The 25,910-nt window shown below is 41.1% G+C and overlaps 1 protein-coding gene across 2 annotated transcripts in view; it reads left to right on the top strand.

Annotated features, from left to right (window-relative positions):
- The window catches only part of PCNX2 (pecanex 2), a 153,133-nt gene extending 131,391 nt beyond the window's left edge, over positions 1 to 21,742 (top strand). The window contains exons 27-34 of one of the 2 annotated variants that reach the window (XR_003993465.1): positions 69 to 302; positions 2,411 to 2,514; positions 9,606 to 9,750; positions 10,946 to 11,176; positions 11,521 to 11,625; positions 12,820 to 13,004; positions 17,558 to 18,006; positions 20,045 to 20,091. Coding sequence is in view for 1 of the 2 variants with exons in the window: in XM_030499485.1 (XP_030355345.1) it covers positions 69 to 302; positions 2,411 to 2,514; positions 9,606 to 9,750; positions 10,946 to 11,176; positions 11,521 to 11,795; positions 12,820 to 13,004; positions 17,558 to 18,006; positions 20,045 to 20,218 (1,797 nt within the window). In the remaining variant the exon portion in view is untranslated. Of the gene's footprint in view, positions 1 to 68; positions 303 to 2,410; positions 2,515 to 9,605; positions 9,751 to 10,945; positions 11,177 to 11,520; positions 11,796 to 12,819; positions 13,005 to 17,557; positions 18,007 to 20,044 lie in introns of both variants that reach the window. The other variant, XM_030499485.1, reaches the window with a different exon arrangement.
- The last annotated feature ends 4,168 nt before the right edge of the window (positions 21,743 to 25,910 follow it).

The following is a 25,910-nucleotide window of genomic DNA, read 5'->3' as shown; positions in this document are numbered from 1 at the left end:
TTTCTGTGCAAACTATATCTGCTTTAATCAGAGGTAGAGTGTCTAACATTTGTGCATTTTGTCAACAGAGTATAATATACTTTACAGCAAGTTCTCCCAAAATCTTTGACTGGATAAAAGACGAATCCATCCAAAAGATACTGCAGCCTTATGCAAAGTGGCATTACATTGAACGTGACCTTGCAATGTTTAACATTAACATAGATGAAGATTATGTTCCTTGTCTCCAAGGAATAACAAGAGCTAGTTTCTGCAGTGTTTATCTGGACTGGATTCAGTTCTGTGCAAGAAAAAGGGTGGAGGTAAGCTTGCATTTGTTTATTTTTTGGTAGTCACAGTTTTAATTCTTGGGATAAGAGTTAAATGATGCAGTTACTCTTTTGCTTGCTCAGGATTAATACAATAAAATTTATTTAATTTAAGCTGTCAAATTGAACATAAAAGGAAAATACCTATTTAGTGGAATGGAAATACGTATTTTGGAGATTACCTTCGTGCAAAATTCAAGAATCATCAGTGTTTGAATACAGAACCAGCTGCTTATTGTGCACACTTCCAACACTGTTCATTTCTTCAGCTTTAGCATGTGTGGATATAACAAGTGCTTGCAGAAGTGCTGCTAGAGAAAGCTGTATTCAAGGAATGTCACTGGAGCGTTACTGTCCTTCAGTGTTGCCTGTGTTGGGTACATTTGTACCCTTTCCAAAAATTTTCCTATATTTGAGTATATTTGGTCTTCAGATGGTAGGGAAGTGCGTAACAAACTCACTGCTAGCATAGGTCACCTCCGAGAGCTCATAATTCAAGTATGAACCATGCTACAAAACCGTGTGAAATGATCTTGCAGCTCTAGAAGGTCAAGGACAGGTTTTCAGCTACACGTTCACATGCTTTGAATCATTAAGATTACTGATGGTCAGCAATAATTTGTTGGAAATGCTTTCATGTATTTCCATGGAATACTCAAAATAGCCCAGAAGGAGAATGCAGTTTCAAACAAGAATGTTCCCTTGATTTAACTTTCTGTTTATTGCTGATGATGGCAAAAAATGAGAAGCTTATCTTTCCTGGCCACCATGCACTCTTATTTGTACACTTTTCATTTAGGATCACAGAGTGCACATCCCATTTGCTGCCACTGACCTTAGCTGGCGTAACGCTGCTGAACCTTAATGTTTCTTCTCCACTTTGGTTCCTTATCATGTCCTTAACCCTAAATACCATTCCACCAGTTCCTCTATCATTGCATTGATACTGGTTTCATTGAATTGTTCTCTGAGCCTTCCCCACCATCACCTCCTATTGGGAAATATTTAATCTCTTTTCCATCTCCATGTCTCAGCTCCCAGGTTCTGACACACAAAGAACTGCATGGTGGAGAGACAGCCACTGTTAAATGATGCTTTTTCACCTGTTCTGTGGCTGAGACTTTCAAATTGAATAATAGACTTAGGGACACCAAGTAGACTTAAAACTTCTCAGACTTAAAAGAGGAAAGGAATGTCTGCATTAGTGTGCACACACATATTTATGTAATTTTTACATCTTTACCTCTGTTTTTGTAATTCACTGACTATATAAGGGTGCAGTCCATGTAGGAGATGAGATGTGAAAAAAGCTTCACTGTACACATAGAAAAATCAAATGACAATCAATGTATTTTATAAAAGGAGCTTCATTCTCTGTTAAAATTGGACTCAGTTTTAGAGTCAAAGAAAGCTACAAGAGATCACTCATCGCATGGGCTGAAATAATAGTCTGTATCCTCCTGAAGATTCATATTCATGAAGGGTTATTTCATTTTCCTCCTGCTTGATAGTTTTCTTTGCAAAAATTTCAGTAAAGAATCTCTCCTGAGCTAGGAAATGAACATGAAATATTTCAACTGCTTGTTAAAATATGAGGTCAGTGCCATCAATGGTGTATGTTTTAGACATAGTTATTCGCTAAAGGTGTGTTCCTCTAAATCTTTCCAAATAGATTGTTCTGGAATATGTGGTGGGGGTTTATAGGCACTGTGTCCCATGAAAAGGGGTTTGGCTGCCTCCAGTTGCAGCATCTCTTAGCAATAAGGAATCTGCTCTGATTTAGAATGTCAGATCTGGGAAAAACAAACAAACGCACAAACCCCCCCCCCACCACCAAAGCTCCCCTCCCTTGGGATCTCTCCACACGAGATTGAAATGTTCTGTTTTCAGCCAGGGGGCAAAATAAGCTTGAATTTTGCAGAAAGCCTTTGATGGCAGTGATCTTCCTTCTTCTGTTTAATTGCAAAAGAATTACAAAGAATGTTTTTGTGCGCAAGTCCAGTTACATGCAAATTTTATGAATGTTACCATTTACACTATTGCAGTGCTTTTAAAGATGGTATTTGCATTTAGAATAACATGATGTTATTATAACTTTGTAGCATCTGGACAGCGATGAAGATTCTCCTCTAGTGACACTTTCCTTTGCCTTGTGTATACTGGGTCGAAGAGCTTTGGGAACTGCAGCTCACAATATGGCCATCAGGTAATTTCTAAGAATCCTTATCATAAAGCAAAGACCTGTTTGTCTTTTTTCAGTTAATGTGGAATCTCAACAGAAGATTAGATAGTGAAGTCTCTTTCCTCTATAAAAGAGAAGCCTCTTTCCTCTTTCTTCTATAAAATAATTTGTTTTCTGCCATGCCTGGACATCTTTTACTTTGGTAGCTGCCTAAATAATTAATACGGGTCTTCATTTCATAGGGCAAAGCAGAACTTTGCATTGAAACAATAGATACCAATGGTTATTGTTTGTGTTCACTCATGCCTGGCCTAGCTAGTGGAATGCTGGCTCCCTCCAGAAGAGGAAGAAACTGCTAAGTCACCCAACTGAAATCTAGTTAGCTAAATAATAATAAATCCATAAGGCTCCTGTATTCCTCCGGGCTGTATTCACATTCATTATGCCACTTCATTCTGGTGACGGAGGAAAGGGAGACCTTGCATCACTTGAGAGTCCAGCTTTGTCTGTTCTCAGTCTCACTCCTTCATTCATTCATTCATCCAAAACACTTCCTGGAAAGTTTGGTTTCATTAAAACATGCTTGATTAAGATTGCTTCTGAACATGCTCTTCATCTTACATCTTCATTAAGGATTCTTCCATTTTCTCTAGCAGTTTTGAGTCATTTGGATACTGTTATACAAGTTACAAGGTACCATTTACACTGTTCTATAGATAAGGCATTTTATTAATGAAATAATCTTTATGTTAACCAAATCGAACTTCTTACCTAATTTTAGATTTTTATTAGATGTATTTGAACTCCCTGTGTTCGCAGGAGTTTAGTAGCAGTAGAGAATTTGAGTAAACACATTTTCTAGGTGACCTTGCTGCATTGGCACAAAACTGTGAGGAAAGGCAGCTAGCCCTCTATCAACATGCTCCTTAGAGAGGATTTGTCTTACTAACAAGCAAGCAAAGACAGTATGTGTGATTTTGAATGCATTCTGTGTTCCAAGATAAAACAGTCCTTTTAATTATTCATTTCAGCATTGTTATCTGTTTAGATGTTTGTAATATTTGGTTTTATGTCTTCCTCTTTCAGTCAGTCATGCAAGATGTTTGTGGCCCACACAGCTTATTTCTTGGTGTGCTGCTTCTTTCTGCTTTCTAAAGTGGCTTTGCCATCTCTTTTCCACTAGTTTGCACATTCCCTTCCAGTAGTAGTTTTCTTCTAGGTTGAGTTTCCTCTCCTTTCATTTCTCTGCACTCAAATTAGTGTGATATTTAGTAAGTCATTGGTATTTCTAAAATTGCCCTATTTTTTAGATGATCCAAATTGATGTACTTTTTTTTCTTTTCTTTTTTGAGGTAAGATTGAAACAATTTTTGATCTGGAGCTGCAATAGATATGTCATAGGGATATTAGAAACACATCTAAAAATATCACAAAAGCTTCCTAAAATTGTCATTATGTTGCATGTACTTTCCACCGGATCTTAAAATCTTCATTACAGTGTTTTGGCACTAGTACAGATACAGTAACAATGTCACCTATTTGTATTGGCTTACATGGTTAGTAGCTAATGCAAAGAGATAATGTTATCAGAGGCGTTTAAAGCTTAACATGGAAAGTATGAATGTTGGGGATAATTATTTGCAAAGTCTTCTGTAAAGATGTTAATACTAATTGCAAGAGTTGGCTATAGCATGTCTTTTTAAAATCTGGGAAATTACCAATGAACTAAATCAGTTCCTCTCTTTTGATGAGTGGACACTCCATACATAAAATACTTTTCTTGGTGAGAAAAGGTCTGTAGAAAGGCAAAAAAAAAGTGGTAGTCATATGCAGTGCACAGCTCTATCCCTGTTTTTCTGGATCTATTCTATGTAATCCTGTATCTTTAATTAAAGTCCTGGCTTTCTTTTTATTAAGCGAGTGCTCCAGGGCAATATTGAATCATTGTATTTTTAAAATGTATTTGGTGACATAAAAGGGATTAAGTGGAAGCTTCTGTCAGTATCTTTTCTGGTGCTACTTCACAAAAGCTTTCCCTAGAAAAGTTTCACTGTGGAAAAACTGTGTCGCTTTCCCACCTGGTTAAATTACCTTTAATACATCTCAACTGTCAGAAAGATTTGGAGGAAAAAAGGGAATCCAAGTAGCACAGTTCAAGTTATAAATTGCCACAGCTACAAAATATTACTTCAGCTTGGTGAGATAACTAAGGAGCAAGGTGGGTACGCTACCCCTGACGTAAAGACCTTTATCAACAAAAATCCCCCAAATACACTCACTTCAGCACAGGGGACAGCTTTTACTGTACTTACTGTTTTTACCGCTTCACAGATCTGCACAACTTATTTAAACACAAAGCAACAGTAAGTCAGTGAGGTTCTGATTGGAGTACAATTATACAGTGTGCCAGGGGGAAGAGAACTTTTTCCGACATGTACAATGCTGCTGAGGGCAGAAGGAGATGTTCCTGAGGATCAGCTTTAGGCATTGAAGGCAGGTCTCTCTCCCCTCTCTCTGATGGAGATACAGCAGCTCTTACAGAGGGTGATATAGAGCATTATTGCTGGTCCTCACCCCCCCAGCTCTTGGGCTGTTGCAGATCTGCATTCAGTCAGATGGGGAGAAGTATGTAAGGTCCTCTTAGGTGATGCTTCACAGTCATTTTCCTTGAAAAGGTGCTATGAGATTTTGGGGACCTTTTGGAGCCTGCTTGTGCTGAAGAGTGTTTTAGTTTTCTGCAGAGATGGTGCCAGAGCAGGCAGTTCCACAGCCAGCTGTGTGCATGGGGGGGATGTACTGCATGTGCAGCTGTTGGAAGCTGGCCTACTTTGTAAGAGATCAGGGCTCCTGACACACGCTCTGTCACGCTCGAATGCTGGACTACCAAAATTTACATTACTTGGGTTACTCACGTAGGCACTGAGAAGTGACCTTTGAACTTCATCTTAGGAATATGAATTCTGGCTGTGAAGCATCTTGTGTACAACACTGCTAGAGGTTTTGTGATGAGTTTGAGATGTAATGGCCAGATAGGCATTGTACTCTTCTCATGCTTATTTCTATGAAGTGTTTTGGATATGTTCATTATAAGCAAACGAGCCAGGAAGCTGTGCTCTGCAGTCCATGTTTTGTTCTCGGTGGTAATTATGCAAGTTGTAGGGAACTTTCTCTGGACTAAATCTAACCCTTGCTGTATCTTGAGGAGTTCCACTCATCTAACTGCTTCACAGAAATAGTAATGCAAAGGTAATGTTACGCTACAGAATTGAGATTCAAGTTTACATTGTGTATGTAAACTACCAATTTGCACTCATTTACACATGATTTTGTCTAATCTATTAATCAGTAAATGTCACTGTGTAAACCAAGATTTTAAATGCTCTTATATAATGTATGTAAATAATTATTCAGTGTCCCCGTTCATGTAAATGTCAGTAGAAACCCAACATTAACACTAGATTACACAATAAATGCATTCATTAAGAAGGCAGAACATTGCTATGCAAATCACTTGCTCTTTTAAACTATCATTAGGAGGCATCCTGCACAAAATGCAATTTGAAGAATGATATGACATTACCATTCATTTATTCAAATATGAGTGATATGTTTAGGTGCACATTTGTAAAAAATACTTAAAATTCCTATTCAGCCACTAGACCTGCTAGTAAATAAATGTTTAGTATACATTTCAAGTTTGGAAAAATATAAAAATCCCTTAAGCATCTCTCATCAGATACTTCCGACACTACAAAGCCTGGATGCTCATGTCCCCTGAGCTCCCTTTGGGCGTTATCACTCACAGTGGACAGAGGGTTACTCCAAGGAACGCCTCTGCCTGGAAGAACCACTCTTCATGCTGAAGCCCAGGGAAGCAGCTGGCCCTGCTTGTTCTTTCCCTCCTGGGCACCACACTGGACTGCCCAGCATCTGAGGGAAAGAGGTGGAGGCCTACCACTGAAAATACTTAATTCAGATGAGCTGCAACATTTGGGTCATTACCAGCTCACAGGCATGCATGTTTCTTCATTCCTTAAATAAATCTACAATTAATACTGAGAAAGGTCTATAAACTGCAGACAGAGGATGGGTTTTGATGTGCAAACTACACACAGGTATATTCACCAGCTGATTAGTCTTCATCCATGCTGTTTTCGGGCTTGCAGCAAATGCTTTTAGTTTCAGCTGTTGGACCAATGTAAGGGGTACAGTAGGAGGGAGTATTTGTTTTGGCTCTGTTGCCTTCCCTCTGGTATTTGTGGTGCTACTTAATCCCCTTCTTTCTCTACGTTTGAGGGGCAGACAGTTCCCACACACCTACTAGTCTTGTTCTAAATAGCTCACAGTTGTGGCAGCAGCTTTTCAGGTTCTTAGCTGAGAGGGTTAGAAATGTTGCCAGAAATAGTAATTATGTCTCTTTCTGATTAACGTCATTTCTCTGGCATGTGAATTTACCTTAACTAGTTTTTAAAATATTTTGAACGAGCCTGTAACTACAGCAGATTACTAATTGAGGTATGTTAAAACTGGGCCAAGAATGCAGCAACAACCTTGAGTAAGGACTGAGATCAAAGCTGTTGGCTTTACAGCTTCCTTATAATCTCATTAGAGTCTTCAGCAGAGAGCATAACAATGGGAAGAATAGCAATGGCTGTATCTTATGTGGATTAAGGGCTGCGTGTTACAGAAGTAATGGCTTGAGATAGTGTCACATTATAGGCAGAATGTACTCAAAAGCCTCATTACGATTGGCAGGAGAATAAAAGATGTCCATAGTTTTGTGAATACAGCAATCTCCTCCAGACCTCTCTGCTGGAAAATATGATATGGAAAATAATTGACTCTCAGCCTCTCACAACTACTGCCACCACTGCTTTGCTCCTTGTTGCAGTCATATTTGTTCTTAAAAATGCTCATTAGAGAGCTCATTATGCAGAGGGATAAAAAATGGATAAGTCTTCCCTAACTAAGCACAGTGAGAACTGTATGTGCTTCCTTCCTCTCCCTCTGCTGATGCTCAGCTGCAGTTTGCATAGCTGTCCTAGTCCTGGCCTTGCTTTCAGTAGGTACTGCTGTTCACAGCAGCCTGTTTAGCATGTGCTGGTGCCTGTGAGACGCATGTGAATGCAAACTCTCTGTCTGCTCTGGTGTTCAGATTTGTCTCTGAGAGCTTCTAATGGCATAAAAACCAGTTATCTTTCCTGCCTACTCCTCCCTTCACCCCAGCCAACTTTTCAGAACAAATATGGGGGGTGTTACATGCGGAAAAACTATACTACAGATCATCATTAGATGCAGAATTCATGGTAGGCTATTTTTCAATGTCACCCTGAGAAGAATATTTAGATACAACAGTGTTTTTTTACCAGGCAAGGATTCAGCTATGTATGCTGGATTTGTCTAGTGGGTGGGCAAGTGAAAGGACCCTTCCTGATTTCTAGCCTTTTCAAAGGAGATGAGAGTCTCATATTTCACCACATATTTCACACTGGCTGCACCCACTATTTCTCCTCCTCCCAACTGCCCTTTAGGGCTTTCCTAGCTATTCAGCAGGATTTGGGGATATTACCATTTTCTAAATTGTGGAGATGATTAACTGAAAGTCAGTGGGGATCAGGACCCGCTCCTTGAAGACACGTAACTCCCATTGAAATCAGTGCTTGAATGTTTTGAAGATCCATGTGTAAGTGCCTGTCACACACAGGCATGTTTTAATACGTAACACAGTACTAATAAATGCAAAGCAGTTAAGAATTCACAAGAGCTTCCCTGTACTCCTCATGTTCCCAGCAGCGACAGCAGCCCTGCCTTCCTGACTGGCCTTGCTCCCACTGATTAGTTGATTTTTATTACATGGTGCTTTCACAGAGAGAACCGGTATCCAGCTGCTCTTCTGGTAACAGCTTATCTCTCTTTCCATTTTAATTTCTAAAACATGCTACCCACCAAGGGCAAAATTAGAATGTTTTTGCTGCAGATAGGCCAAGCAGTTCTCCCTCTCAGAGAAAACATCTAAATGATTTTTTTTCTTTTCCTAAAATAATTAAGAGAGCTCAATTATGTGGAAAGATTATGCATTCTCTAGAGAGAGTCTGGGCAGTAATGAAAACTGCCAACATCTTAATGCAGCTTCTCCTCAGAGCCTTTACAATCTAAAAAATCAGCTGTTGTAAGAGTGAGCAAAATCTTGGCAGGTAGGTGAAACCATGTCCTGTGGGTTTGCAGGAGATGCTTGTTTTTAACAGATCATTCTGCTTTCTTCAGTTTTGACCTCGCTGCTTCAGGGCAGCATTAGAACAGCAGTCCTGCTATAGGCATTATACAAGTAACTGTGGTGTCGTGGGAAGCTCGTGGTTCGGGGTGCAGATTGGAGCTGAAGGCTGGTCGTTTCCCTTCACAAAGCCCTTTTGCGACCATCTTCTAACAGCTACTTGATTTTGTACGTTTTACCTCGTTTAAATTTCAGGTCCAGGCAAACTGGTATCCAAGGTCAGGCAGAACTGGTTACATCTAGTTTCTTATATCAGAAAAAAGAAACCCAGTGCATGTTTGCTTTAGGGCTCATTGTTTCGGTATGAAAAGCCTGTCATTTGATTCATGCTCTCACTTGGTTTGCTGCACAGGTCCTGAAACTAAGTATTCTTCTCTGTACATCTGGTTTAATGTTCACATCTGGGTTTGAGTTTCATGACAGAAGTCTCAGATTTGCTGAAAATACTTTTTACAGCTTTTTTTTGAATTTTACCTCACGAGCAGAACTGCTCACAGGGCTGATCAATAAGCCTCCACATGAGCGAGAAGCTTCTGCTGGCACTCTTTGACTTGGTCTCTCTGGCACTGCTGCAGAGTAGTGCAGCGCCTTGCAGCACCCTGTGACCCAGCTACCCATCCTTAGGACATCCTTCCTTCCAGGTGCCACACTCATTCCATGGCCAATTGCTTACACTGCAAGCAGAAAGAAAACCACCTATCCCGAGGAATGTTTTTCCATTAGAAGTATGCACTTCGACCCCAGCTTTATACCCACCGCTCAGCACGTGGCCAGTGGCTGGCAGGGGTCTGGCCTGGTGAGATGGGAATGACTTTTGTGAGTGACTGCTGCCTCTCTCTTACAGCTTGGACTCCTTTCTTTATGGGCTCCATGCACTGTTCAAAGGAGACTTTCGGATAGCAGCAAAAGATGAGTGGGTCTTTGCAGACATGGACCTATTGCATAAGGTTGTTGCCCCAGCAATCCGAATGTCTCTGAAGCTACACCAGGTAGGGGCTTTTTTTTAATTTTTAGTTTTAAGTTTACTATTGTGTCTGTTTTCTTAGGGAAACACAGGAAACCTTAGAAACTGTCCAAAGGAGCTAAACAAAAAATGAGAGGGAAATGGAGTGCTTTTTGCCTTATTCTGAGAAACTTCCTTAACCAAAATGGAAAAGTTTGGCTTTTATTTATTTCGCATTCCCTTATCTTCTTTTCTCTACCCCCTGCTGCCCATTTGAAATCATTCATATTGCAGAGCTTGACCCTGCATTTTTCATCAAAACAAAACTGGCAGTCATGTCATGTCTTACTTGTATGGACACTATAAAGATAGTTTTAGATTGAAGAAACCTACATGAATTAGACTGATTCCACTGCTAATTCATCAATCCTTTTGTGAATGGCGATACACATGTAACACTCCCATATGTTAAGAGACAGCTGAGAGGAGAGTGGTTTGAAGGGTCAGTGTCACAGCTGTTTATGTCAGGTTGTTTCTGACTCCGTTCTGTTTTCAGTTGTAAAAATCTGGCACATTTCCATTGAAGTTGCTCCGATTTTTTCAAGGCAACCCCTTTATAGCTTGGAGTTGACATTTTTCTTGCTCTGGCACATGATGATTTAGTATCATATGCTTTTATCATGCATGATATTTATAATTGCTCTGAATGTAACTGAAGCAGAACTGCTGGGAATTAATATCTGAGAGTTTGACACAATAATTTTATGAATGTTATCGCTGGCTGTGTTGCTGCGTGACAGCTAAAATAGTAACACAATATTGTGATATCTGCTGATGGATCCCCAGTCTGTGCTTTTGCTAGTGGATTTTTGTGAATAAAAATAAGGATTTCCACAAGAACTGTGGAATGCCCCAGGTGATTCTGATCCCCTCCCCAGCTTACCCAAAAGCTCTGCCTCCCATGGTTTTCCCACTCTATAAAAAGAAAGTTGATAAGTTGGCATCCTCCAAGTGTCTTTGTCCAGTGGAGACATGAGATCAGAACAAGCTACAGTAAAACAAAAATCACACCTTTCTTATATTACTGTTAAATTAATTGTTCTCCCTCCCCAAAGACATGCTGTATCAAATGGCAAGTCACTTGTGGGGTCAGCTGTTAACTGTTTGAAACACTAGATTTTGTTTATTGTGTTTTCACAAATATACCTGATTTCTTTAACACTTTTTTCCCATGCTACCAGGACCAGTTCACCTGCCCAGATGAGTACGAGGACCCAGCAGTTTTGTATGAAGCAATCCAATCTTTTGAAGAAAAGGTGGTGATTTGTCACGAAGGGGACCCAGCCTGGCGCAGCGCTGTACTTTCCAACAGAGAGGAGCTGCTAACCCTGAGACACGTGGTGGATGAAGGAGCAGATGAGTATAAAGTTATCATGCTCCACAAAAGCTACTTGAGCTTCAAGGTTATCAAGGTACATATAATCTCTTGCTAATATTGCAGTAATTTAGGGCTGTGGTAACTAATAATAGTTTTGAGTAATCTGGCCAAAAGGAGAGGTCGATCATAGTTACTGGAATAGGGATTGGAGGCTAAAAAAGCTCTCTTCAGTTGACTTCCATTTTGCACCCATGTTTGTATCTGAAATATCATTCCAGGCTTTACCAGGGAGTAGCTACAAAAGTTCACAGGACCTGTTGGTGCAAAGACATGAGGGTTTGCACACACAGCTATCGCCCTTCTACCTAAATTGTGTCATTCTGCATCTTAAGCACCAAACACTTCCACGTGATCCACATGTTTTTAACCCACCTGTAGGTCAACAAGGAGTGCGTCAGAGGGCTTTGGGCTGGGCAGCAGCAGGAACTGATATTCTTACGCAATCGTAACCCGGAGAGAGGAAGCATCCAGAACAATAAACAGGTCTTGAGGAACTTAATTAACTCTTCATGTGATCAGCCACTGGGATACCCAATGTATGTTTCCCCTTTAACCACCTCGTACCTCGGGACACACAGCCAACTGAGGAACATTTGGGGGGGACCTGTCAGTTTGGACAACATTAAAAAGTGGTTCAGATCCAAATGGTTAAGGTAGGTGTTAAATTTTGGCTATGCAGATAGAGAACCTGCAGTCTTGGTTCCACTGTATTTTCTGTTAAAAGAGAGTAATTCCATAGTATGATTAAAAAATTCATGGCAAATAACTCAGAATATAACAAAATAACCCTTCAGATACAGCAGAAAGCAAATTTATAAACATATTCATGGCTCTTAAGCAAAGATTTCTGCATGTTCAAGAAGATTCATTATCAAGTCTCTTAGCACTACAGACATTTCCCTTATTCCAGGAAATTTTACTGTTTATGCCTTGTAAATAAGGGTATCTTTTCTGTAACTCAGTGACGTGTCAGAACATGAGTAAATGTGTTGGTGGGTTATGCTCCAAAACTTTGGCAGTATAGATCATCATCCCCAAGTCTATTCTTGACCAAAACACATCTAAAAATTTACTTACTACCAACCAAAACTACCTGACTTCCTATAGGTAAGCATGATCAGTGTCTGACACATTCCATCTCTCATTCCTGCACACATTGTTCATACAGCAATAACTCATTCTTGTCTCATTCCCTCTACCTGCCCTATCGCAACAGTGGCTGAGGAGAGACAGGGGACCATGGAGAGACTATAGGAGCCAGCTTGCATGCTAAGACCTATGCTTAAATGCCAAGATTAAATCTACTGGCTTAATAAACTAGTTTCCCACCACACAGCTCATTCCCACTGAGCTCCCTCCAGTCCATTCCTCTTCTTTGCTACTTGGCTACCAATGCAAAACTTGGTCTTTAGATCCCACTGTACCATCAGACAGAGAGTCCTATGGTCTCACTGGGCTCCCAAGCCATGTAACACAGACAAGGAAAGATTTGGTGTATGTTGTATACAGTTTTGTTCCCAGGAAGCTTACCATATCATCTTTGTCATCTCATAAAATGTCAAAAGAGTATGAGCAGTATGCGAGAGTACAGTTACACATTGTAAGGGCACTTAACATTGGTGGCAGAAATTTTCATGCATAATAAATGGCTGACCACGCGTGTGTTCCTGCCAACAGAATGCGGAAGGACTGCCATGCAGCTCACCACGAGAGAGGAAATGCTGAAGAGGTAGATGGTGTAAGGGGTTCTTCGTCTAGCAGCAATCCCACAGGCAATTCAAGCCAGAGCAGTAGCTCACAGCCCACCAGAGATGGAACCCCACAGTTGCAAGCTTCATCTCAAGAGGTCCACCAGCGTGCAGGTATCTGCACAATTTATTTGGCTTTTTCTGTAGTCTCCTCCTGAGGGGCCATGCCACATAGGCACATGCTTCTGGAGCATGCTCATATCCAGAGGAAAACTAATTTTAGAAAGAGGGAGCTTCGTCTTTTCTGATGACCACGCACATGTAAGAGATGGCTTCCTGATACTGTTCCAGGTATTTACTGGGAAGGGGGGAATAAGACAAACGTGATTCGCCAAAGGTGCTGCTGTTAAACTCCTTTACATGTAACTTTTGGACTAGGAGATTCTGCTAACAATGGAGAATGAGAAATGCAGGTGTGAGAGAGTCTACCTGTGCAGTGCAGGGAGCCCATACCACAGTGAACCTGGGCTTACTGTTGGCTGGGAAGTAGAAGTGAAAGTATGAAAACGTCTTAATTATCTTGGAAGGACCGTGACCATTTATTTGAGGAATTAGTTTGACTGTTCGTCAGCACATGTGGAGGACAAACAAATAGGAAATAACGTCTTAGGTTTCTACAGCAGTTACCAAGAGAAAATTAAATGTTGCCAATTGTTCTGTCGACTAACAGCTGAGCCCTTCTCACATTAGATTATGGAGTCAAAAGTACTGCAGACATATTCACAAGGTAGAACTACTGGCCTTCACACTGGAAATACACATTAAGTTTGGCAGTGGGTCACTGTCAGACCTATTGCTGTGGGATCAGGACTTTTAAAGCCAATTAACTCAACCTTTCAACAAGTTGTGGTATTACTATACAAATTAAAGGAGAGAACTAGAGGGGTATGACACTTGCTAGTTTCCTGTTAGAGCATTTTGACCTATCATTAAAGATAATAGACAGGACTGGAGAAAATCTTGCCCTGAACATAAATCATGTTGCAGAATAAAATAACTGCTGCTTTTAATTGAGTTTAGCATTAGAGGAATCCTCATGTGCATACTTATAACTTGCCACAGCAGTAATCAGAATGGCAAACTTAATTGTAAAATAATGATGTTGAGCATGCCATACAATAATGAAAGTTAATTATGAGTTGTTTAAAAGTGTGTATTGGGCACCCAGAAAACCACAATCAAGAGAGAAAGTCACAGTTAAGTACAGCAACCTGGCTTTGAGGTAAAATGAAGAAATGCACAACAAATGCAGGGAAGTGGAAAATAGCAAATGCAAATCAGTTTTCAGTCCTTAGAGACTGCTGATAAGAGAAAGGGAATGAAACAAGAAGTTGAGAAGTTTCTGGCTAGCACCATTAGGGACAAAAAGATGAAACTGGGTTTGTGGGGTTTTATTTTTAGAGACTATTAGAAGAAAAAAATCCTAACCAGTGGTCTCGGTCCATCACTATACAGAATGGCAGAGTTGCCAAGGTGTAGAAATGAGAAATGTCTGGTTTGTATTGGGAAAAATGCAGATGATGTTTCTATGATCTGATCATGAAGTAGTTCCTTCCATCCTAACAGCTACAACGAACATGAAGGAGCGGCTATCAAAGCTATATGCTTAACTGGGCAAATCCAAATTACTCTCATTCAAGAAGGTTTTTAAGAGAGCTGGTTAAATAGCAAGCTCTTTTTGATCTTCAGTAAGTATCAGGACACTAAGGCAGTACCAGAAGATGGGGAAAGAACTTACGCTATGCCCATTGTTTAAAAAACAGAATGACAGGGTGACCTGGATAATGCATGTCTGTCTCTCTGACTTTGGTTCAGGATGCTGTTGGCCTACTAGGCACAGTCCTAGTGCCCTAATTGAAGTAGGACATTTTTAATTTGGAAGGAGTTCAAAGAAGAGCCAAAAAATGATCAAAGATCTGGGAAATACATCCTGTAGTGAAAGATTAAGAGCTTTCAAACAATTTATATTGTAAGAGATGCTTTGATCATAGTCTGTAAGTACTCACCTGGGCAACAAAAGATGCCCAAAGACTGCTGATTCAAGCAGACTTGGATGTAACAAAGCTAAACAAATTCAGATTTGAAATCAGGAACACATTTTTAACAGTGAGAGTAAATAAATAGTGAAACAAATGACTAAGGGTTAAAGAGGGTTCTCCATGAGTGGAGATACTGGATGCATTTCTTAAAAATCACTGCAGCAATTAATAATACCATACAGACATTAATACCAGGCAGTTCTATGGCCCATACTATATAACACAGCAGACTAGATGATCACAACAATCTCTTCTAGACTCATAATCTATGAATCGAGTGCATTTAATGTTTTCATATTTCATATTTCATTTTGCAGCCTGGTGCCACTGAGTCTGCAAAACGCAATGAAAGTCCTATATAAAAGTGCGACCAAAATCAGGAGCATTGGTGGAAACATGTGGGGTTCTTCCCCAAAGTGTCCTAATTTCATGATGCAGTTTATAGAACAGCCTTTGTTTCCTAAGTGTTTTCAGGGACAAGAGTTATTTATGCGTAGATGCGGGTGGTCTCCTGTCCAATGCTCTAACCACTGCATTTGGGATGAATATAGAATACTTTTGGACAGGGGTCAGCTTGGCAGTTTAAATCACAAACAGATGTTTGGCCACGTTAGCCCCTGCACAAACGAACACACCGCAGCCCCTCTGTTCTTAATTCCAGACTGTTCTTTTTATTTAAAAAGAGTAACGTATTCAAATAACCATCAGATGTAGAAACCAAAGCACTTCAACAAAACCCCCGTCTGAAGAACCTGAATCCCTGTGGAGGCCAAACATGCACTCGGCTGCCCGTGCAGCAGCCAGGCCTGACCCCAGCACAGTGCATGCCCTGCCTGTTCATCATGTCTGAAGTGCGGAGGACACCAGCAACGTGGCACACAGGAGCCATGTGTATCTGTCCTACTGCTCTCAAGCAGAGATCTTGGTGCTTTTATTACAAATAATGCTGCTTTGCATGCCATCTTAGGAAAATTTTATTGTTTGGAGTATAAAAGATCTAAAGATACAGTGTAAGAGGGGTGCGAAAGTGTCCAGTGCTTGCCAGACCAACTAAGTTTTAGTCCTGCTAAAGAGCTCCAGTTAGGCTGTAGCCTAGCTCTACCACCTGACTTTCTGCCAAATAACCTAAATTCCGTTTGCATCAGCGTCTGAAAAACAGGGCTAATGATACCAGCCTCTGGAATGTGGGTCTGTGGATGTGAAACAGCATGTTTCAGCTATATAATGTGAATAGTTTGGATATGAAATTCTGCATTATTGGAACCCTCATGAATTCAGTCATGTTTCTAGAAGACATGTGTGAGATTTATATTCCTTTATGCCTGCAAAATTTCACTATCTGGAGTAGTTTCAGTGCTTCCCTCCCCTCCACAGTTTGGGTATTGGGAAAAAACCAAAGCAAAAAAAAAATTACCAACCTAGAAATGCCTGCCAAAAAAACTTGTTTCTGTGTTGATGGCTCTCAACAGATTTTCTGGCATCAACTCTCTACCCCACAGCTATAGCAAGGAAACCAAAATGCCAGCTTGTGTTAATATTTGGAGTTTCCTGGAAAGCAGGAAAGCCAAGCAGGCACTTGCATGGCTGGGTATGTGCTGTGTCAGCCTGGGTTAGAGCCTGTCCTCAGAAACAGGAAACTCACTCAGGGCCTGCGGTGTGTGCCAACCTGCTGCGTGCCATCTGCAGCGTGCCTGGGTACAAGCAGGTTTCTGGTGTGTTGACTGACCAATAAGTTGGTTTATTTTTCATTCTATGCCTATTTAACTATGCAAGCATAAGAAATACAGAAATTATTTGTTTGAATGATGTAAGGTGTTGATATCAGTGTTAAAAAATGGGGGTGTATATGTACAGGAAGATAGAAGTTGTTCAGGCACATGAGAAGAGCTTATCTAATACCCTCTGTGCCCAACTCTGTATCTGGCTGCGTTGAGACACTTCACAGAATGAAGCAAGAGCCTTATATGGGTCTCATTCAGACCTCCAACAGACTACCCTAACTTGAGGTGTTTACATCTTTTCAGTCTGTGATATACTGTATATATCACTCTTGGAACTCAGATATAGTTTAATGTTAGTCTTAAAAACTATCTGAATGCTGAAGCCTTCCACTTGGTTGAATTCTCAATTTCTCTTTCTCCGTATGCGGGAACAATTCTTAATGTGCCATTGTTTTAACTCACAGTTTTTTGGTTTTATTGTTGCATTTAATTATACCAAGACATATAAGGCAGACAGTCAACATCCCCTACTTTAGTGTGGTTGTCAAAGGGGAGTGGATTTATAGCAACACAATGCTCAGTCATTCACTGGGCAGGTTAAATGTAGATGGCAGAATAGGTGTGAGCCTGTGATTAGAGCACTCTCCTTGGGCTGTCTTCTCATCTTCCTCTCTTTCGACTGAGTGCAGAACCACTAGAGCTATCCTGACCAAAAGCCAGACCCCTGTAGTGGAAAACAGAGAAAGGTTTATGGGTTTAGCCATTTGTTATTTCTGTTATTCTTGGGATTCTTAGGCTGACAAAATGAGTAGTGATATGCCAATAGTAATATGTACAAGTGGGACACTGTTAGCATGGAGTTCATCAGGATGCCACTTACTTAAATATATTAATCTTTCTTTTAAAGGCAGGAGAAAACCCAGGAGTCAGTCCATCCAGGCACACACTGCTTTAAACCAAAGGCGTCCTGCCTCCAGTCACTCTGGACCTATTGTAGAAAACCGCCAGCCTTTCATCCAGACATCTACATCTGCCCACGAAATTGCCCGAAGGCTTTCTAGTAGTCAGCTGTCACTCCACAACTCGGCAACATCTGTGTTTTCCCAGTCCCCGGCTGTTCCTGTTGCAGGCCAGCTGACTGTGCAGGACAGAGCTGCAGCAATGCTCAGGTCCAGTCTGGCCTCTTCCACCAGCTCAACTCTCAGCCTGCTGTTTGGCAAGAGAAGCTTTTCAAGTGCTTTGGTGATTTCTGGGCTCTCGGCTGCAGACGGAGGTAACACCAGTGACACCCAGTCATCCAGCAGTATGAATATTGCCATGGGTCCATCTGCTAGAGCAGCAAGTCAGGCAACTCGGGTAAGGCTGAAGCCAAAATAGCAGAACGAAGCATGAGCTTCTATACTGTTGTCCTATCAGGTTCTTGAACTGTCCTCACCACTGTTTGGTTTCTTCCTTCTCACTGGCCAGAAAACAATCTCCAGAAACAACATCAGGATTTTGGTATTTGTTTTGGAGTTTGCTGAATCACAGTGAAAATGAGACTGTTTAATATTAGTGTGTATATGAGAGTGATGTATTTGTAAGTAATTGGCAGGTTAGCTGTCAAGTATGCACCTGAAATTGCAAAATGGGGCAAAGTCCCTCTGCTTTTCACTCAAGACCAGGGACTTACATCTCCATTTTCTGCAGCCCAGGCGATGAGTGCCATCATAAGCAGACTAAATAGCTCCTTCCTTGCTTACGCAGGACTTAATTATTTGTTCAAATAGGAACCATTCCCACTCAACAGGGCACTTGTTCTGTTCCTCTCTCTCACCAGAAATTCAATCCAGGACCTGAAAACCTTGTTGCTGAAAGGGTTAGTCAAAGAAATCTGTAGGAAATATTTCCCAAAGGAAACCTGCATGCCCTGTGATTCAGCATTTGCTAACAGCAAAACAGTCCACACAAAGAACTTCCAGCCCTCTTCCCAGTAGGCTCCCATTTCTATTCCCATCTTCCCTAGAAAATTCAGTGCACACAGTAGTGTTATTGTTTTATTGTCTACTTAAGTACATTTATTTAACTTTGGTTGCTATGAATTGCTATCCTGAGTTTTGAAACTTTCACCTCAGCCCTACAGAGCAGTAATGTGAGAAGATGGACTAGAGATAAAAGGGCAACTACAGGTTGAGTGACAACATAATTAAGACAGACTTTTGCATTTGGCCTATCAAAATGGAAACCAAATTGGCAACAGGGAGAGACTGTGGATATGGAAAGTCCAAATCATTTTTCTGCTACTATCATTCTGAACTGTGTATAACTTCCCTACTTTTTAAAGAATTCTCTAAACCTCAAGTGAAAAAGGCTCCTTAGCCTGTGTGTATTTTGCTCTCAACCCCAAAATACTATGATTGCTATAGTTCAGTTCCCTGGAGTTTTGCCATGAACTTCAATAGAAGTTGACTGAGCGTTACTCATCTGGGTTCAATCCTGCTTTATTACTCTAATGAGCATTAATAATATTTCTACATGTACAGCTGAACGTATCAAATGACAAGGCATAATTCCAACTCTCAAGAGTTTATAGCCTAATTTGCAAGAACAGAGCCAGTCTGCAATACTGAGTACTCACGGTAGGATTCACCTTGTCTAACTTTAAGCCATCTAAAATTTGGGCCTGAAGTCTCAGTAGATTGTTGCTGTGGCCTCTGTATTCATGCGAGAGGACAAGCCACTTCAGCCTTACAGCTCTCAGGAAGAAATTTTCCCCTGGGACACTCGTATCTCTCTGCCAACCATTGACAGCTCAGATGATACACTACATGATTAAATTTAGATGAAGTGAGTCCTGGCCAAAGTAACTGCTCAGAGTCCAGGTGTCTATTTGATTGAAAGCGGTAAAGAGGAAGTGTTTCATTTAAAGGTTAACACAGCAGAGTCCTGGAAAGTTTTTCTACTAATGGACTCCTTACAGTGGGAATGCATAACATTTCCAGACTGATAACTGCATTCCAGTTTTGATGAAAAGGTTTCTTTGTAAGCTGGATTTGAAATTTGGTGTATAAAGCAAGCCCCAGAGCAACCCAATTTAACTTCTTAGAAGTGCGCCCTGCTTGAAGCAGTGGTTTGGACTGGATGACCTCCAGAAGTCCTTTCCACTCTAAATTATTTTACAGCTCTCTCTACATGTACATCTGTGGTACTAAACCTCTAGCTCCTGGTCTGCTTTTTTTTCCAAATGTATGTGTTACACAAAGTCCCTTGTGAATAACACAGGTTGAGAGTCCTATGCAGTTTCAGAGAATGACATTCCTAAATCAATATTCATTTTTTCACCTCTCACTCCAAAATTTAGCAGAAGTGTTACTCAGAAGTTTCCTAAACTAGTTGACTTTTTCTTTCTTTCCAGCAACTCACTGAAACTTGTGAAGCAACTGATGCTACAGAACCCAGACCACAGCGAGAGGCAGGTCCAGCCCACGCCATATTCATGAGCCAAAACCTGGAGTGCAGGAGGGCCAGCCAAGAAGATATGGCCCTGGAAGACACTGCTTCCCAGCAAAGCCTGTCTGAGGAGCAGTAAGGAGTATTCCTAGCGCAAGGGCCACATGCTTCTTTGCATTAAATAAAGACATAGTCAAGTCAGGGAGCTGCACGGCGGTTTAGGTTCTTTCAGATGTAACAAGCAACCTCCAAATGTTTATTTTTCTAACTTCTACACAAGAACACTATGGGGCAGATGTTCTTCAGCTAAAGGCCTTGGCATGGGTAGGATTAGAAGATGTCCTAAAAAACACACAGTGCCACTTCATCTCAGGTTCTTGTAAATCCTAGAACAATGACTACAACCTGTTTAATGTTCCTTCCCCTGGAATGGCTGGAATCACGAATCAATACAGTGGGAAATATTAATACAACTCAGTGAAAAGCACACAAGACATCTCTTTCCTGCCATAACTAAACAGCTGATTGCATGCAAACTAATTGGCATTTGATATACAACATATAGCAAAAGGCAGCTTTGAACAGGAGCAGTGAATACATAAGAGGATAGTACAACATGTACTGTAACTTAGAGCTACATCTGATTTTTGTTGGGTTTTTTTCCCAACAGTAGATCTCTCTTATTTTTCTTTAACATGTTCTGCAGGTGGTAATTCTGAATAGCAACATAGCATCACAGATTGATATGCTGCATGCAGCCATACTGAAATATTGTGCAAACAAGCCATGCTACACAGATTAACAGAAGTCAAGCGTGAGAAAAGAAAGTATCCAGTGCATGGAAAGCCTTCAAAGCATATGGTGCACCTTATTTGCAAAGAAAGCAGCTTTGCATAAACAGCTGCTCTTAGGTATTATCTCGTGCTCCTGGTTGGTTTACAGCAGTGTTTCTCAAATTTCAGGCAACAGCTCCCTTGGGAGTAGCAAAAGGGCCCAGAGGAATCCTCCTCAAAGACAGGATCCTCCTCAAAGACAGGAAAGTGCAAAGCAGGCTATAATTATTGTCTGGAAGTGTTTGGATTAGGAAGGGAACAGCTAAATGCCTTTAATTGCTGGACACAGCTCAGTGTCCATAAACACCTGTAGCCAGTAATTACAGACCATTCTGATTTCCCTCCCCCAGAGAAACTGAGCTGCTGCCAATTTAATAGTTGCATAAAGACACATGATGCAAAAAGGAAGGCCACGCTTTTGCAAAGTCTGACAAACACTGATTTACGGGAATGCATGACTACTTTGGAAGCCTAAAGGCTACAACAGATCCTTCCTCTACAACAGCATCTAAACACACCCGTGCCGTATTCTCATTATTATTATTTTTTTAATTAAAAATATTGCAGCTATCAGTGTCCTGCTGTTCATCTTTACTGTAACTACCATAGATTGTTTCTAATGCTCAACACGATGATGTGCAGCCAGGCTGTCCTGTCCCAATTAACAAGAAAGATTTAACACGACCTGCTGTAGCTAAAGTCTCATTACTGTTAGGCGATACACAGTTGCATTCTGAGCTTCCTACTGTGCCACACTTAAGATTTAAGTAGTTAAACTAAATAACACCTGCTGAAAATAAAATGATCCAAGTACATTTTGTGTGGCAGCAGTCTTTGGGTCTTCTTTTGTATTTTGAATTGCTTTCTGCCTTATGAAAATGAGAAATCTATTGTTGTTCTTTCACTTCAGATCTTGATGAATTGGTTATTTATAAAGCTCAGCACAACCTAGGCAAAATTCTGTTCACGTTTACATTGGCAAAAGCAAAGTATTCATGTACAGCCCCAAGACACGTGGTCTTCAGTAAGTTTAGGGCCTACTAGTGTCTTCTCCAGCATCCAGATGTGATGTGGAAGAGGAAACTGAATTCACCTGCTCGCTTCTGACCATTTCTGGCAGATCGTACCTCAGCTCTCACCACCCTGCTCATGAAGTGCTGCATTACAAATGAAGGATGGAGGTTATACAGGTAGGTAGAGGGCTCTTACTAACAGCCACCAGCCCCGTTTCTGCTCTGGGGGCTTTAGCATGGCAGCCTACTATGATAAACCATCACTGCTTTGTCTTCCTAAACCTAGCCTTGTGTGGAGACAGAGCAAACACATGGCTGTGGAAAGCACTGAAAACTTCCCCACATTCAGTTAGCCTCACTGGGGTCTCCAATTTTCACATCTTTATCTTAAGTTTGAATTAATTTCCATGAAAAGTAAGTAATTCCAGTAGTCCTAATCAACCTAAATTAATCTGTGTATGCAGCTTAAGCATACTAAACCAGACTGGGAAACAGCTGCGCAAATCCTCCCAGCAGCAAGTTGCTGTATCTGCTTAGCATGGACCGAGGCCCAGCAACATCACCTTCCCCCAGCACCACATCTTATGTAAGAGACTAACGTTAATCTCCATGGCCTCTGGTACTGCACCATAAGATACTGCACTTGCCTCATAGTTCCTGACTCCCTTCAAGGCACTGGCCCCTGGAGCATAGCTCCACGGGGACAGCTGCATGTCATGAAGCTCAACTTCCTGCTGCACAGGGTGGCTGTGCCAGAAAAGGCATCCCTCAACCCCTTTGTTGAGGCACAGCGTACAAGCAGGGGTCACGGTGAGATTCAAAAATTAGTTCCTTTTCTAGCCATGTCCTACACAGTTTTTACTTGGCCTTAAAGTTGTTACTGTAACATAGTGGGTTGAAAAAAACCAGGAGTGACCATTAACAGTAACAAAGACGAAAAAAATAAATTGAAGATGACAGCACAAACTCTCTCATGTCACATTTGTCCACCATTTTGGAGATGGTCTGCTGTTATTAATAAGACTACTGCAATACACAGTGTTTTTAAATATGGGCCAATCCTACAGAATAATCAAACATGATGAAATAAAATCTGGAACTAGGTATGACGTTGTACTGATTAAGCACATCTTAGGCCTTGCACCATGTCTGCATGAGGCAGATAGACCTGATTACTCTGTACCTGACAGAAGATGCATTTGAGGCTCTGATACACACAAAGCTAACAAAGAGGTGCCTAACCCTTATACAAGACCTAGTTTCAACAGTCAGAACAGCTCTGCATAGCACCAAAAGGCACCTGAGCCCATAGGAATGCCATTCTCAGCACCATACAAATACACAAAGCCTTTAAGCCATCCTATTATTCCTGAAAAACCTAAGCAGCTTGGTACTTAACCTCACACGAGGCACTTCAGAATTGTAAGATGGAGATACCTGTGACACCTCAGGAACCTCACCTGTGCACTTTTGGGCTCTGAATGAAAAGCAAAGGCAACTTAGACTGCTTTCAAGTCAGCTGCAGCACTGATGATAGGTTTCACAATGCATAATGCTGTTGTTAAAACCTGGCCCTGTAGTTGCTCAGGCTGATCAGTTTGTTGACGTTCCATGTCTGACCTCTTACCACAGCTGCGATGCAGGAAGGATGGCCACCACCAACACACAAGTACCTTTCCTGTGCGGTTCCATCTTGCGTTTCGAAGATGCAGGTGCTATGCTTAAATTTTTCCAGAGCTGCAAAGGCTACTGACTCAGCAGGGGCTGAAGGCAGAAGCCTGGCCGTGGCTCCTCCAGCCAGCCCAGAACCTTTTTGTTTCTACAACCTGAAAGCAGTGATCCTCCCATCTTGCTAGCAAGCTGAATGCATCATTTGAGGGAATCACTCAACCCACAAGAGCATTTGGTACATGGTTCTTTCATACAAATGTCAGAAGGGATGAAGAGACAGATGCCTCATTTGCCTCCCCCCAGCTTAACTTCAGATAACTACTGCTAAAAAGAAACATCCGGCGTGATTTTATCCACACTGGCTCAGCGAGGCCCTCACAACCAGAGAGCACAGAGGAACGCATACAGTACAGCAGGCTACAGGAAGGAGGATAATGAGTGTATGGTAAACCATGCACAAACACAGTACGACAGCCCTTGCATTAAATGTGGGATACTTTTTGTTTTCCTAAACTTTCCTTTCACTAATGGGCTCCTGTTTACATCATACAGTAAAAGCCAGGTGCTACACTCATAAGGCTGAAATGTAGCCCTAAGATGTGGTAAAAAGACTTAGTAACATTTACCAAAGCCAAGCACAGGCTGCTGAACTGCTCACATCTACTAGGGGTATGCTGCCCTTCAGCCCAGCTGTTGCCCACCACAGCAAGCAAGAAGGAAACAGTGATCGGTGCGATGTACAAAGCTCATGTCTGTTCATCCAAAAATACAAATGCTGGAAGTCCTGGTTCCCTCCATTTTGAAGTGCTATCTAAACTTCTATATGAGGAACTGGAGTTCTCATTGTGAAGTCTCACCTCATTCCCACAGATGGAAAATCTTGGCATTCATTGCAGTTAAGACAAATGTTAACAAAAAGGGCTTACCACTGTGAATCTTTTTCCCTCGACAGGGTGGCCACACACTCTGAATATCTTATTAAGTTCTTAGGAGGCTCTGCAATGTCATTCACAGCTTTTTAAAAATGCTATTTATTAGAATAAAGCAAGAAATGTCATTTGCATTTAGTTCCAACCCACCAACTGACTGCTCTTCTCTTGCTGGGGAATTTAAGTTAAAGATTAGTTGAATTTTGTGCAGCTCATTTTAGAAGATTAGAATTACCAGTAAAATTCTCCGGCATGTAATAATCATCTTCTCATCAATGCATGTTTTTTAGCTACCCAATTATTGCCATATTTAGATTACTCCCTGGATTGGGAGCTTGTATTTAATTACAATATTTCACTAGTGCTTGTACACCCTTAAATCTGCAACACAGACATACTACTTATAATTAACTTTGCAGTAGGTCCAGTGTTAAAGATTCACCTCTCTCATTCAGAGTTTTACAAGTCAAAAATTGTCTAATGCATGATAAATAATGCAGGCCCTGTTTATTCCATGCTGTGCTCAATTTGATGGTGGAATTACGAGCCTCCTTGCCAAAAACATCCTTGATTCTCGGGCTTCAAGAGAGTAATTGGTACCTCACATTTTCCCCTTTTTTGCACCAATTAAAACCTGCAGGTGCACTAATGCTGTCATCTGGAATCTTGCTGGTACATCAGAGGTTATTTTCCCCAAATGTGTGCTATTAGGAAAATCAGCCCATCAGGGGAATTCTGAATGCGCTGTTTGTTGTTACAGTGCTCTCAAGGCCTTCCAAATATTCTACTAGTGCAGGACCAGACAATAAATTTTCACCTCTAAAGTAAGCCCAGGTGTCATAAAAACTTCAGTTGGAAATACTACTTTCTCACCCACTCAATGTATATTTGAAACAAGAAAATCATCTCTTCAGGACTGTCTCAGATTTAAAGGCCAGACATGACTGTTAAGGTCATCCAGGATCTCCTGCTGAACAAAGACCACAAAATTTCTCTTTCTTTCTCCTGCAAAGCACTCTAGCTCAGAGAGAAGTTGGGCTTGAAGAAAAGAACAACAAATTAAAGACTCACCAATCTTAAGATAGGTAGCAGAAACCAAGAGCCAGTGATGGCAGCAGCAAAAATACCCTTTGATTTAAAAGGGCAGACACTTCATTCACAGTTCCAGTGAACGAAAAATCCACATCCATTTGGAAGTTTTTCCAGTGACTAACTACCCTTACTATAAAGGGTCTCCCTTGCACCATGAGACAGTGGCTTAAAAGTATTAGAAGCACAATGGTCAAAAATTCTCCAAACTTGTTACGATTTTTCCTTTTTTCCAGTCTATTAAACAATAGGACTATAGCAGGCATCATGTCACTGTATGCAGGGCAATGTAATGT

The sequence above is a fragment of the Strigops habroptila genome, chromosome 10 (genome assembly GCF_004027225.2).
Source record: "Strigops habroptila isolate Jane chromosome 10, bStrHab1.2.pri, whole genome shotgun sequence".
NCBI lineage: Eukaryota > Metazoa > Chordata > Aves > Psittaciformes > Psittacidae > Strigops > Strigops habroptila.
The sequence above is the reverse complement of the archived record's forward strand: the minus strand, read 5'-3'. Positions and strand labels throughout refer to the sequence as shown.